The sequence below is a fragment of the Buceros rhinoceros genome, unplaced genomic scaffold (assembly GCF_000710305.1).
Source record: "Buceros rhinoceros silvestris isolate BGI_N320 unplaced genomic scaffold, ASM71030v1 scaffold3695, whole genome shotgun sequence".
NCBI classification, from domain to species: domain Eukaryota; kingdom Metazoa; phylum Chordata; class Aves; order Bucerotiformes; family Bucerotidae; genus Buceros; species Buceros rhinoceros.
This window is the reverse complement of record NW_010412130.1, coordinates 1-14,030: the sequence shown is the minus strand read 5'-3', so window position 1 is coordinate 14,030 and position 14,030 is coordinate 1. Positions and strand designations below refer to the sequence as shown.

General features: G+C 37.5%; 1 protein-coding gene across 1 annotated transcript in view; it reads left to right on the top strand.

Annotated features, from left to right (window-relative positions):
- LOC104493543 (serine/threonine-protein kinase MRCK alpha) overlaps window positions 1-11,949 on the top strand; it is a gene marked incomplete at its 5' end in the record, with an annotated part of 70,288 nt that extends 58,339 nt beyond the window's left edge. Inside the window, 5 exons of the mRNA XM_010136250.1 lie at window positions 934-1,176; window positions 1,444-1,554; window positions 4,884-5,131; window positions 9,990-10,095; window positions 11,821-11,949. Of these exons, the coding sequence (XP_010134552.1) occupies window positions 934-1,176; window positions 1,444-1,554; window positions 4,884-5,131; window positions 9,990-10,095; window positions 11,821-11,949 (837 nt within the window). The remainder of the gene's footprint in view (window positions 1-933; window positions 1,177-1,443; window positions 1,555-4,883; window positions 5,132-9,989; window positions 10,096-11,820) is intronic.
- Window positions 11,950-14,030: the final 2,081 nt, after the last annotated feature.

Below are 14,030 nucleotides of genomic sequence, written 5' to 3'. Positions count from 1 at the left end.
CACTCTTTCTGTTAACCCTTAAGGATCTTAAAGCCTTGAAAGCTGCTGGTTTGTCCAGTAAAGACCATCTCTCTTCTAAAACAACTTGTAGTGATTAAGACCTTTTTAACAACCTTAAAAAATGGATTTAGACTTGTGTAGATGTCAACAGGGCTGAATGTTAGTTCTTTGTGCTGCTCCTCTTTCCATCCTCAGAGTTGCTTTTTCTTGTTTCTGTGTTCTGCTCCAGTTTGGCTGTATGTCATTAAACTGTTTGAACTGTTGTGGTCCCTCATTCATAGTGTAGTAGCACAGATCTAGGACACAGCAAGCTTGTGAAGAGTTGTCACAGCACTAGCAGTCTTACTTCATGCGGCTTCTTTTAAAAGAAGAATTATCATACGTTGCTGTTAATCACTACAGTGTGTTGTTGCCTGAAACTTTCTGTAGTATTTGATATTATGGTACGGTGTGTGGAAATCCTACTCACCATTGCAGATTGGTTTTCAAAAGCTTCTAAAGAAGAAAGTTTCTAGAGCAGAATTTTCCATTCAGTTAATGCAAAAACTTAATCATTTAGCCGTTGAGATAAGTACTCTTCCTTTTATTCATTGAAGTAGTTCTTGAAAAATTATGCTGATGACATTTTTTAATTAAGAAAGGTATTTTTATATTTTAATGCAAGTGCTTGAAAGCTTTTGTGTGTAACCTGTGATAATGGAATAAATTCCTTCTTGGTTTACATTCATGCAGTTTTACTAACTTTAGTAGTGTAAAATCTGGCCTCTTTTCTTATTTATAGAGGCATACAGTTTGTATCATAGATGCATTCATGAAAAGAAATGAATATGTAGTTTCTGTTCACTCTGGAGAAGGTGTTAGATGTGCATCCAAAGACAGAATTGGCCTTACAGCTTTCTAGGTTTATTACTTAATTCTTTTTTTAAACTGTAGGAACTGGCAGAGTCTAGTGACAGATTAAAATCCCAAGCCAAAGAGCTGAAAGATGCACACAGCCAGCGGAAATTGGCAATGCAGGAGTTCTCAGAGATGAACGAGCGGCTGACAGACTTGCACTCTCAAAAACAAAAGCTTGCCCGCCAGCTCCGAGATAAGGAGGAAGAAATGGAAGTGGTGATGCAAAAAGTAGAAAGTTTAAGGCAAGAGTTACGCAGAACAGAGAGACTTAAAAAAGAAGTAAGTGGTGAGAAGACTGTTTAGAATCAATCTATGAAATAGTATATGAAATAGTTATATGTAAGGTTTTCTGACAAAGTAATTTCTTTGTTGCCTGTAAATCTTTAACTATGATTGTTGTTTCAAACAATACTAGTATTGTTTTCTAAGAATTTGAAGTATTCAGTTTAGTGTTGAAGATCTGTCTCTTACTGAAAACCATCAATAGATTTTGGAAAAAAAAAAAAACAAAAATCTTACCTATGAAAAATTTATGTACTTTTGTAGCTGGAAGTCCAAGCTGAAGCTGCAGCTGCTGAGGCATCCAAAGACAGGAAATTGCGAGAGAGGAGTGAACAGTACTCTAAACAGCTGGAGAGCGAAGTAGAAGGGCTAAAGGTTAGTCTGTTCTGATATTGACACCTGCAAACTTACTAGACAGCTAGCACTTGGGTCTGATGGATTGCTTTCAGATGTAGGACAAAAGGGTTTTGTCAGTTTGTCACTTCAGCTGGTGTTGAATATTAATGCAAGCATGCGTCGCTGTATTGTCCAGAAAAATGAACAATTTGCCTAATGTGCGTTTCAGGCCACTGCTCCTGAAGCATTTCTTAACAGTGGATGATGTCTTAACAAATTGCTTCCATTATTGCTTTGTTTAAGTTACCTGTAAAAACAGTGTAGGGTGGTTGATTATTTGAAGACGAACCTGCAGCCTGTGCAGGTTTCCGTACAGGTGCTTTGTGTACTGTGGTGTTCCTCAACGTGTCAGTCAAAAGATGGTTTCCTCCACAGCAGGTATCAGCTGATGTAACTGTGAAGGAAAAGTTTTAGAGAATTCTGCCTCTCAGCCAGAAGTTGAGACAGTTTTGCACAAGAAGAGCATTGAGCATGAAGACTTTGTTTATATTGAGGAGATTGCTCACAAATATATATGTTTTTAGGAGCAGAAATTTAAAAAGCCAAGAATGTTGACCGTTATTTTATGTTTTAGCATTTTATGGTGCTCTGAAGAAATTAGACTTTCTCAAAAATCAAGTGAGAAAGTTTCTCATTTCCATGTGAGGATTTCTGTTTGTTTACAGCAAAACCCTGTTCCAGGGTTTCGTGCAGTAGGATAATTCTTAAATTTTTTGTGGAAAGTGTCAGATTAGGCCTATTCTGGTCTTAAGTTCATATGAATAATGGGGCAGGGTGGAGATGGTATTAGAATTCTGTGGGATATTTATCCACATTAAGGTACTGTATGGAAAATTTACAGGGTTTTTGTAAATACTCTCTTATTTTGCCTTTTGTTCTTAAATGAAAATATGGAAACCCATTCAGTATGAAGTTTGGATTTTCAAAGTTCCTACTGCTGTGAATTCACGTTGTTATCTTGAAAATGTGAATTTCTTCCCCTTCTGTGAATCTTCTCCATCAGCAGAAAGTTCATGTGACAGTTTAAAAAGTGAGAAGATTTATTGGAGATCTGTTGAGAATAAATGATACGCTGATTTATAGCAACAGGGCAAGTTTATCAGAAGAGGAAAGGGGCCTTGTAGCTTTCTTAGTAATATTTCACAGGGCAAGAAGCACACTTTGGATCATGTGGTGGTTGTGATACATCCATTCAGTAAAAGCTCATGCATGAAGCAGAGCCTATTGGGAAGAAGGCAGTGTGCCTCGTCCAACCAAGTCCTGCAACACTGACCCGCTGGGGATCTGTGAAGTTGTCAGTAAGCGTGTGGACAAAGGTGGATGTCATATGTTTGGATTTTTCAAAAAAATCAGGCTCGGTGTGATTCAGCAGTGTGCCCTGGCAGCCAAGAGGGTAAACTGCATCCGGGGGTTCATTAAACAGCATCCAGCTATCTGTGTGCCAGGGGGTGGATTATGTCTCAGTTGCACCATTTGTCCACTTGAAACAGGCATGTATGAAAACATCTGTTTGGAATTTGTGCTCACATCAATTCAAAATATATTCTCTGATTACTGTATTACTCAAGTCCTGTAAGGCACGGAACGATACCATCCAGCTTTCTCTTCTACTGCACCATCCATCTTAGGGTCTCTTAATCTTTTCACTGTGGAAAATGATGTGAAATACCACTGAGACATTTTATGTACCTGACAGTTGCAAAGCCTAAACTTCTAATGTGCTCCACTGCCATATATGTGTAGACAGTTCAGCATGTTGGGCAGTAACAAACAGGTTTGGTAGTTAACTGCCTGTGCATGAAAGAGAATTTCTGTTATTTCCTTTCCGTCTCTCTCTCTCTCTTTTTTTTTTTTTTATCTTTCTTTCTCCAAACCATCCCATGAGGATGGCATTTTCTTTCTCCCATTTACCTCTGCATCCTAAGGGCAGGGCTTTTCTCTTATTCTCTCTTCTCTTTTTTTTTTTTTTTATCTTTCTTTCTCCAAACCATCCCATGAGGATGGCATTTTCTTTCTCCCATTTACCTCTGCATCCTAAGGGCAGGGCTTTTCTCTTACAGATCAAAATAGATGGTTGTTTTGATGAGTTAGAGAAAACTCTGGTAACAGCATGTATCTGCTCATACGTTTAGGGGGTTTTGCAGCGTTCTGCTGACACTAACAGCAAGGCCCAGCTTTCTCACAGAATTGGTCACGGTAGAAATTAAGCTCATCTGAATGTTCTACAACGGCATTTAGCTCTTAAAGTCTATTCATATATCAGCAAAAGAAAATTAACCACAGCCATGTTTCATTAAGGGTGACTGAGAGGATTTTAATATTTCATGGTAAGAACGGAGGTATGATTAACAAAATATCTTCAGTCCTCTTAAAGGTGTGAGACAGTCACTGTAAGGAAGCAGGTTTTCCAGTTACCCACACTTTCTCGAAACACAGGGCTTTTCTTAAGTACTTGCCTTTCCTTAGACAAGCTTTAATTATGTGTTTTTTAAAAAATAGAAAAAAATTCCGAACCAAGTTATACGTATGTTTACATTAAAAAGTATTTTCATACTTGGATTTCAGTGCGTGTCATGCCACTATCACATTTTAAACCTGATCTTGCTCCTCCTCTATGTTACGGCAGGACATTGAGTTTAGTGAGTGCAGCATTTGGTGCAAATGTGTATGTATCCTGAAGCAATGTGTAAAGACTATTGAAATGCCAGAGGACCTCACTAAGAGAGCTATGCAGCTGCCAAAAGTGAAGTAATTACTCTTATTGTTTAAAGCTTGTTTTTCCTATTAATCCACTGTGTAAATGGTCAGTTTAAGTAAAGAAGGTCAGGTTTCCCTCCTGACTGATGCAATCCATATAGTGTTTCTGTAGCTAGATTTTAGCCTTCAGTTAATCCTCTGCTTTTCTTAGTATAGCTTTTCCACAAATTATTTGTGCTTTAAACTATACTGATTTATTCTGCATTCCTGAAAGTCCCCTGAACTTGTTGCTGTCAACTGTGCAAGTAGAAGCAAAACAATTATCTAATTCTATGATCACTTCCTGACTCCATGTAAGGCAAGTCAGAATGTGGACAGAGATGTTTAAAGTGATGATCAAATTTTCATGGCTAGAAAACTGCATTTAAATCACCAAATGATGAAGAGTATGGTTCAGATTTATGCTCTAACAAATTTTTAAAAAATTGAGATAGATGTGTTTAACTCAAGTTTGTAATGGGCTATTTTCTAAATGTTCGTATGACTGTTGAGTTGTTATTAAGCATCGTTTTCAGCATTCCTGAGTGCTAACTTGGGGCTGTTTATTTTAGCAAAAACAGGTTGGTCGTTCACCTGGGGTTAGCAGTATAGAACACCAGCAAGAGATTACTAAATTAAAGGCAGAGCTGGAAAAGAAAAGTGTTTTCTATGAAGAGGAACTGTCTAAACGTGAAATAATGCACGCTAATGAAATAAAAAGCCTGAAGAAAGAACTGCGGGATGCAGAGAGCCAGCAGCTTGCCCTCAAGAAGGAGATCATGATTTTGAAAGACAAGTTAGAGAAAACCAGAAGGGAAAAGTGAGTATTGTATGAAATTTACCTGTAAGCTCAAAGTGTCCTTTGAAGTCTCTTAGTATGTTTCTAAACACATATACTTAATTGTAGTGCAGACAGGTGCACTTCGGCTGAGCTAATGCCAGCCTGAAAGCCTTTATAAATAAAACAGAACAAAAAAATCCATCTCCTTGTACTGAAACAGTTAATTTTGCACGAGAGTTCTTGCACTGGCTGACCATTCCAAGGAATGTAACTTGAGTTGCAGACTTGCAGCTCAGGCTGAGTCAACCCCTGAAGCTTATGTTGCAGTTTAAAATAGTTTATTGACATTTTTTGTTCTGTTTGGTATTTTCATCTTTTCATGCAAAACTAACACGTTGGAGATCAGCTACTGCTTACACTACTGCCAGTGCAGGAACAGACACTTAATGCGGACTAAGACTAATCCATGCTGGGTTCCATCCAGTGTTAACATCAGTCATCAGACTACTGCAGGCATAAACTGCTTTATCTCTTCTGACATGGTAATTTGTCAGAGACCTGCTTTTTTTTCTCACCCACGTGGTGGAGCTTGTAACTGGCCTTGAGAATGTTCCTTGAGGCATTCATCAATAAAAACAAGTTTTTCTGTTGGATAGGGTAGTAATGTGTTCATTTTCATCGATTAAAAATTCAGAATGCTTTATAGATACTAACATAGATGCTTCTTTCTGCTGTTGTAGCCAGATGGCATGTTATAAGAAGGATGGAGAAGTTCCTGACAAAAGCTTAGTAAACCTGTAGTGAGCCCTTAAATATAAGTGATAAATAAAATACAGAATTTTCCAAAAAGCATATGCAAATAGAGGTGGAAAAACTGCTTCTCCGGAAAATTGTTTCCAGTAGATCATACAGCCTAGAATGCAGTGGATGGACTGTTTCTTCCTAGAATACAGCTCTTCATAGGCTGGACGTAGTATCACAGTAGCTTGCTGCTTTGTTCTAGGTTGAGAGGTAAAACTTGCATCAGCAGTGTGTTTTCATAGTACCGCGACTTAATGGTCTTGCTGACCTATGAGTTACAAATGCACAAAAGGCTGGGCTGTCTTGTAGTATAGAAAGGTGATAGTATGCCATGTCAGTCCAGTAGCATCTCAGAAGGAGGAACTTTCGATGGAGTCATTAATACCTCTTTCTGCAGGCTAAACTGTTGCTAAAGACTATACCTCCAAACACTGACCATATCAAAAACTCCTTAGGTATTTTTCAGAATCGTTCTAATGTTATACGGCTGCAAAAGTTCTAACTAGATGTCCATCTACTGAAGTGGCCTAACACTGCTGATATGCTTTATGCCAGCTAGTTTGTAAACCTTCTTTCAATCTAGTTTCTCTCTACAAATAGTAAAAGAACTGGATGCAAATCTAAAATGAGTGCTGATATAACCATGTGTGTCTCTGTGTATTTCAAGTGTTGGTATAAAAGAACATTTCTGAAGCATGAACAGAAATGTATCACATAACCAGTATCCAACATTTGGCTCTTAATGGGAAGGTCTTCAGCACCATGCGAAGTCACGTGTCCAAGCACTTGATGAGAGTTTGATGAATACCTGATCTTAACTGGGTTTTGTTAAGCAAATCTGCAGAATCTCATGAAAGGACTCCAGCGAAACACAGAAGTCCTCTGTTCAAGGTGTGCTGCGGATTGACTTCTGTAGGAGTTCAGGAATTTAGAAGGGAAGCTTAAATATTAGAAATAAAGGATTTGTTGTTGTTGCACAATTCTCAATATTTTCTTAAAAGAACATGGATTTTTTTTTTGGGGGGGGTCTGCTTACATATAGTATTTTTAGCTTTTATAATCAGGCATGCAAAGGTTCTTGTCAGTCTTCCAGTACAGACATGTTCAATGTGAGTGTTGAAAAGGAAGCACCTGGAGACTTTATGCTGACGTAAGTGGAATGGTTTCAACAGTAGGCTTGGGGTGGGTGTGGGGTTGAAATGAGCATACACAATTTGGAGGAAAAAAAAAAAAAGTAATCCGAAAATATCTTTAGTGCATATATTTTTAAAAAAATAAAAAAGGCCTTGATAAGGGGATGGGGTTGCATTACTTCATAAGGGCTGTAGTAGGTTATTCTGAGCAAGGGTCAAGATGAGCTTGGTCAAAATCTGTGTGTACTTTCTTATGTAAGTTGCATTTTGGTGATTTCAGTTTTTAAAATAGGTATTTTTTCTTTGTTTCCTTGAAATGTAAGCTTTCTTACTTCTGCCATTTCAACAGCATAAGTCTTCAAGGGAGAGAAACCACCCTTCTGTACAAAACGGTTGCCCTTGCTAAAGTCTCATAAACTGTATGCTCTTAAAATTGGGAAGGTGGGAACACAGTATGAGGCCAGTGATCTGTGTAGCATGATATTCCATTTCTTAGAATTGTCATTATGAAATATTTCAGAAGGTGCAAGAAACTGCGTAAAATAAATCACGTTTGTAGAAGTTTCTTTTAAGCTCATCATTTAATGATAGGTTTATAAAGCAGAGAGCTTTATAGAACAGCGTTTACTGTTTTTAAATTGTGTGATATAAAGAAGCCTGGGGGCTGGTGTTTGTTTCAGGTCTATTTTTCTTGGTTTCAAAGCAGTACGATAAAATATTTCTGCACTTTGTACAGCCACAATAAAAAGCTGGAGTGACAAAGTGATCTCATAAATCTGTATTTCACATCGCTTGCATGTGGTTTGCTATAGTTATTTTACTGATAAAAAGAAAGCTGGATCATGTATGATTTCTTAAACTCGAAGAGTAGATACATAGCTAAATTTTAGATGAGAGAAAAAGCTTGATGGGAGAGGAGGACGTCAGGCTTCAAAGCCAATGCTCTATTTTGATCTTCCTGGCTGTCCAAGGTATGCCTGTGGAGTCTGCCACAGCTCTGCGCTTTGCGGAGTTGATATTTAGGTGTGATAAATTATACTCACATTCTCCTCTGTTTAAAATTTTATCTTCATTTCTGTATTATACTGTAGCAATCTGACTTACTGGGTTAGTGACAATCACCAGTTGAATTAGGAACATAAAATACAGAAAGCTGCAAATACGCTGGGCTCTTACTCATCAAAAGCATCCTTAATCCACCACCATTTATGGCTGCTCTGAGCCTTAAAGTCTTAAAAGAACAAATTTGAGATAAGTACAGAATAAAAAAAACTGTAAACAAACCCATAAACCCATAAAAGCTAAATAAAAGAAATAAATTAATTAAAAACTAGCTCAGCCTACTGTCTGAGAAATTAGCTTTGAATCTGAGCCTTGCAAACAGAAGCAGGACCTGTTATTAATTCCCCTGACAGCCAAAGCTTTAATCTCTTCCTGCCTTTTCCCTAGACTGCTCATCATATGCACGGAATCTGTTGATATAGAAAAGGAGTGGTGGTGAATTTCAAACTTGGCGTTTAAACAGTAACGATAGTATGTTACTTTACTAGGATGTAGTGTTATGTTTCAAAGGATGCCTAGCAACATAGAATTTCACCATGCGTCTAACTTGCTGTACTCAATTTCAAAGAGTGGTTGAAGTAATAAATGAATTTCAAATTAGGAATAGGAAATTCAAACCAGCATTACCCGTAACTGGGTTCACTGTAACCACTGGCACTTCTCATCTTTTAAGGGTGTTCTCTCAATTTGGCAGTTGTGGTAGTTCTGCATCTCAGAAAAAGAGGCAAGGATGCAGTTTCTCTCTTGCATGATGTAAAATTCTGAGCAGTATCCAGAAGAAAAAAAAAATGCAGTGTTCAAGACACATTTTTCCCTGGATTTTATTTTTACAGAGTTCACCTTTTATACTGGGCACTTTTTCAAACCTTTTAAGGCTGGACAGCAGTCTTTGGTGTATCTGTGGCATTTATAATGTAGTTACATCAACCTACTCACGAACTTTGTGACAGTTACCTAAATAATTTGTGAAATGATGATTCAAGATGCACATGTAGTGAGTCTCAAAAGAGTGGATGCGAGGTGGGAGTTGTACATCCAAAACATTACCAAACACCACTTTAAGGACCTGCTTACAAAGGACCTGCAGCTTCATTTATTTTCAGGTTCTCATATTCATTGTGCAAGATCAAAGTCGATGTTAAGCAGAATCAGCCAGAGGTTCTCCTCTACTGACTGACATACGCAGGAGAAGGGAAGGTTTGGCAGACCAGCTACTGTGAAACTCTTTCTCATAAAGGATGGTGCAAACCTGCCCTAGAATCTGGTGATATTAGGAGTGTATAGGTTATCCATCTGCTTTTTGCTGATAAGTAATACATGGTATCTGAATTAACAATTCAGATGTCTCCTCTCGCTGTTATAAGTAGCCCAAAGACTAGCCCATGCAAGCTTTTCTCATCAAAGCCCCAGCCCCAAGTGCTTTCATTTAGCTTCTGTATGGTCTGGTTTCGTATGTGGTCATTTTTGTCTGTCATTCTGCGTGAAACTAGGAATTGTAGAAATGCCTAAGTTTAAAAAAATGTTTCTGTAAGCTGAGAATTTACTCTGAGTATCTCAGAATATAGACACACGCTTTGGCCTGCAGAATTACAGCTGCTCATTGTTTGAAGGATTCATCTGAAGAATAAATTATGCGGATCAATAAACGTTAGCTCAGTGGACCTCTGTTAAATCCGTGCTGAAGGAAAGGTCAATGTCTAATGATAAAATTCAACAGACTGTCATATAGCCTAAGAAGGTTGTATAATACGTGCCTTGCTTAGTTTTCCTAGGCTGTGCTGTCACCAGTGTAGTGCTTCCCTTCCAGCTGGGGTGTGCACTCATCTTTACCTATTCAGGTGAACGGGGTGATGAGTTTTAGAGCAGGGATCTTTCTAATTCTGCTTCATTTTCTTTCTTAGCCAAAGTGAAAGAGAGGAATTTGAAACGGAGTTCAAACAGAAGTATGAACGAGAAAAGATTCTGCTGACAGAGGAAAACAAAAAACTTTCCAATGAACTTGATAAGGTAAGTGCTGACTAGTTGAGTCCTGAGTTTACAAATATTATGTGCTGTGTACAAATTGGACAGTACAGAGCTGTATTGGCTGTTATTAACTCTCTATTGATAGAAGAAATTAGTATTACACAAAATGTGGTGATTAATATTTTATTTTAATAGATTAAATACAAACACAATAAAATATACCATCTGTGTGCACATGTATGTGTGTGTATATATGCATGTATGTGTATTTATGCGTAGGAATTGAGTTAGATGGTCTCACAGTTTAGTGAGGTTTATTTTAGACAATATCTTAGGCAAAAAAAAAGTATTTCATTGTATGACCCAGATATAAAAATACATAGTTAATGATGTGATTGCTTTGCATGTCAATTACTGTGAGCCAGCAGGGCCCCACCCACCCATTGAGATTAAGTGTTACTTTGAGATATTAAAAAAATACAAATGATAAGGCATATTAATTAAAGTGTGTTGAGCAAGGAATAATTATGTTTTGTGCATTTAGATTATCTCTTTATTGTTCATTTTGACAGGTTATTCGAGTTCATTGTGGTTTAGCCAAGTCTTGCTAAACTTGTCTATTTTTTGTAATGCATTAAATTTTCTAAAAATATGATGGAAGTACAGTGTTTTTCAAAGTAAACATGTTTGCATCGAATTAAAGGATATTTTCATACCAGTATAAGAGACATATGATACATACCTATATGTAGGCTGAGTCCAAGAACAGTAAGAGACTAGTGACTTGGATAGTTTTTTTCTGCTCAGTGTCTCTTTTTTTTTTCTTTATTTAATTTGGCTAGTGTTGTATTTGTCTTGAAAAATGACATTTAATAAATAGGCATATTTTAATCATAAAGCCCATTTAAATGAAAAGTATGGAGTATTCGTAATAGGAGTAAAGAGCAGAATAGAATTTAAACTCTTTTTTTCATCATTTTCATTTGTTGATATAATACTAAAAAAAATCCTTTCACATGAGATTCATTCTCCTAAGCAGGCCTTGCTGTAAAGTCTATCTGATCTCTGATTCCATTTTGACTTTCTGAATAATTATTTAACATAATGAAGGTTTAGTTCCCAATACCAACTCAGGTTAGGTATGGCTTTTGTCTTGCAGAATGTGCATGTGTGAGTGACAGCTATGTGAATGGGAGAGGTTAATGACTAGGTATAATATATTGTACTCACAGATGTGCATTTAATTTCAATTTCCCTGTCTGCCAGTAAGTCAAGTGAAAAATAGGGGAATGTGAGACACCTGGAGAATCTCAGGACTGACTCGTGCCTGTATCTGTTAAGCCTCTCATTCTCCATGGTTACTAAACAAGGGAGAGGGTCAGCAGTGCTGTCTGAGCTATAACAATTTTTGTGCCCTTGCTTTGCTCCTTCAGCATAGTTTCTTCAATATAGAATGTTCCACATCTATACAGTGCAAAGGAGAAACCTTCAAAGAGTTGTAGAGATATAATTCTCAGAAAATTAATTAATTTTTTAGAGTGAAAATGAAGTTCTACTCCTTAAAAATGGCTTTTCAGTACTGCTAAGGTCACAAGAAGAGATTCTGGCTTTTATTGTTACATGGTGCTTGTTGTGATGGTGATGGGTAGTACCAATTTTTTAAGTAGATGAACAATGTGGGAGAGGGGAACTCAAGGGTTTGAACAGGCGTAGAGATGAAGTCACAGCAGCTTCTACTTTTAACAAGTTGTTTAAATTCTCATTCAGCTCACCACCATGTTTGAGAGGCTGAGTATGAACAACCGGCAGCTGGAAGAAGAGATGAGAGACCTGGCTGATAAAAAGGAGTCCGTGGCGCACTGGGAGGCCCAGATTACTGAGATCATCCAATGGTGAATACTCTGCTCTAATGTCATTGCAGAATCCCCGCAGTGTGTGGTAGGGCCATTACTGAGTTTTTTGTCTTGCACATGGCACTTACAAGCGCTTAAGTGAAATCTCACACCCGTCTGGGATTCTGCTCTATTTTTGCCTGAGATCTTAATAACATCCAAATCTGAAAGATTGTGGTCCTCCTTAAGAGCGAAAGTGTCTTACCAAATACCACTTTTTTAAGTGCAGGAGAATCATGGCCACTGGGTGTGGCTTGTGGCTTTGGAAGAATGCTGGAAGGAGTCATGTGCTGAGCTCATGCCTCCAAGAGGGAACAAGCCTGGGAAAAGCAGTGTCTGAGAGTATTTGTGTCTCAGCATTAATTTCCTTCATCTGCTTGGCATGCAGCAGAATGAAACAAATACAGTGCAACTTTTATGCGATTTTTTACAAGGAGGGCATTTGAGACTACCACAAAGCCAGTCAAGTGATGTTTCTAATAATACGTTTGTTAAATAATGACGTTATGAAGATCTTCTGTCCCATTCTAGTAAATAAAGGAAACAAAACTGAAGTTGAAACTATTATGAGAAAAAGGTTTTTTTTATCTAACTGGCCTTTATTTTTCGTCTCCATGCCTGCTTTTCTCCCCTTTTGTGGTCCATTGCAGCATTTAGCATCTACAAAAAACAATTTGCATCCCGACATTTTTTTTTACAGATCATCCACTTCTGGGAAGTTTTCATCATCATCATATACTAATCTTTTTTTCGTTTACTACTTCTAAAACTACTTGGTTCCACCCCCCCACCCCACCCATGCCCCCATCTTGTGTTAGTGAAAAGATCTAGTTTGTTGTGTCAAAGCGAAAATGGGAAGCATTTGTTTTAGTGACGCCACTATTGTTGTAATGTCAGTGTGATTTCGTTGTCTTAATACAGAGAAGTTTGGGTTTTGGATATAGCCATGTGAATATGTAACCAGAAGGACTGCCCTGGGGTTTCTGGAATTGATTAATCACTGCTTGTTACGTAACATTATGTAATACTGATCTCTGTTATGAAGTCCGTGGTGTCTCAAGGCATTGTTTTCAGGGCAGAGGTTAAAAAATTTAAAGGGTCCGTTTTGTGCATGTTGCTTTTAAATCTTGTCTCTTATAACGTGAGTGCAGTAGATGGCCTGCATCACAGAAATAAAAAAAAATACATAAAAGGTGTTTAAATGAACAGTGGCTTTCTAGCCTAGCAGAAATGTTTATTCAGAAAAAAACTCAAGGTAACAAGAGAGACAAGTCTATTATTTCACATTCCATATAGTTTTAAGGTAATGCTTCTCTGTCTTAATGCACGAAGGTAACCAAACCCCATTTTTCAGATTTACACGTGAAAGCACTCCTAGAACTTGGCAGTTCTGGAAAAAGACAAGTCAGTATTAGGTGTGGATTCTTTTACTTAACACTATGTGAAAATGTACCAGCAGCCGTTAAGAATGTCCCTTCTCCAGTTTATGAGAGTGTTTAATATTTTAAGACGTACTACTGATGTGGTTCAGGTATATAAGGCATCTTGCATGTGTTAGAGATGTCACGGAGAGTATGAGAGGCTTGGGATTGAGGTTTTTTTATCTCTAAAGATACTTACAGAAAAAAGATCAAGAACATGGCAGACTAACTTTCTGAATGAAAGATACCATTTTACTGATCCCTTATAACATAGCATCATCTTAAAAGTAGGAAACTAAAAATTAAAGAATTAATGTAAAAAGGGGGGAAAATAGAAGTACTGTGGGCAAACATTAAGGAGATCTGGCTTGGTTCCAGGTTTTAATCACTGTACACATCTCTGTTATCCCTCTATACTTCTTGCTGCTTATGTTCAGGATTTTTCAGCTATGTGAGACCTTATCTTGGCTCACATTTTTTTCTTCTTATGTTCAGATTTTCCATGTGTTACCCAGATAATCTGGTCATGTTCATCTGCTGTCTTTAGAATTAAGTACTACTGAATTCTCCTACCTACTGAAACTAGGTCCTTCTCTGGGGATTTTTTGCTGTGGAACATGGGATGCTGTATGAAGTACTTAAACTATATATATATAGTTTAATA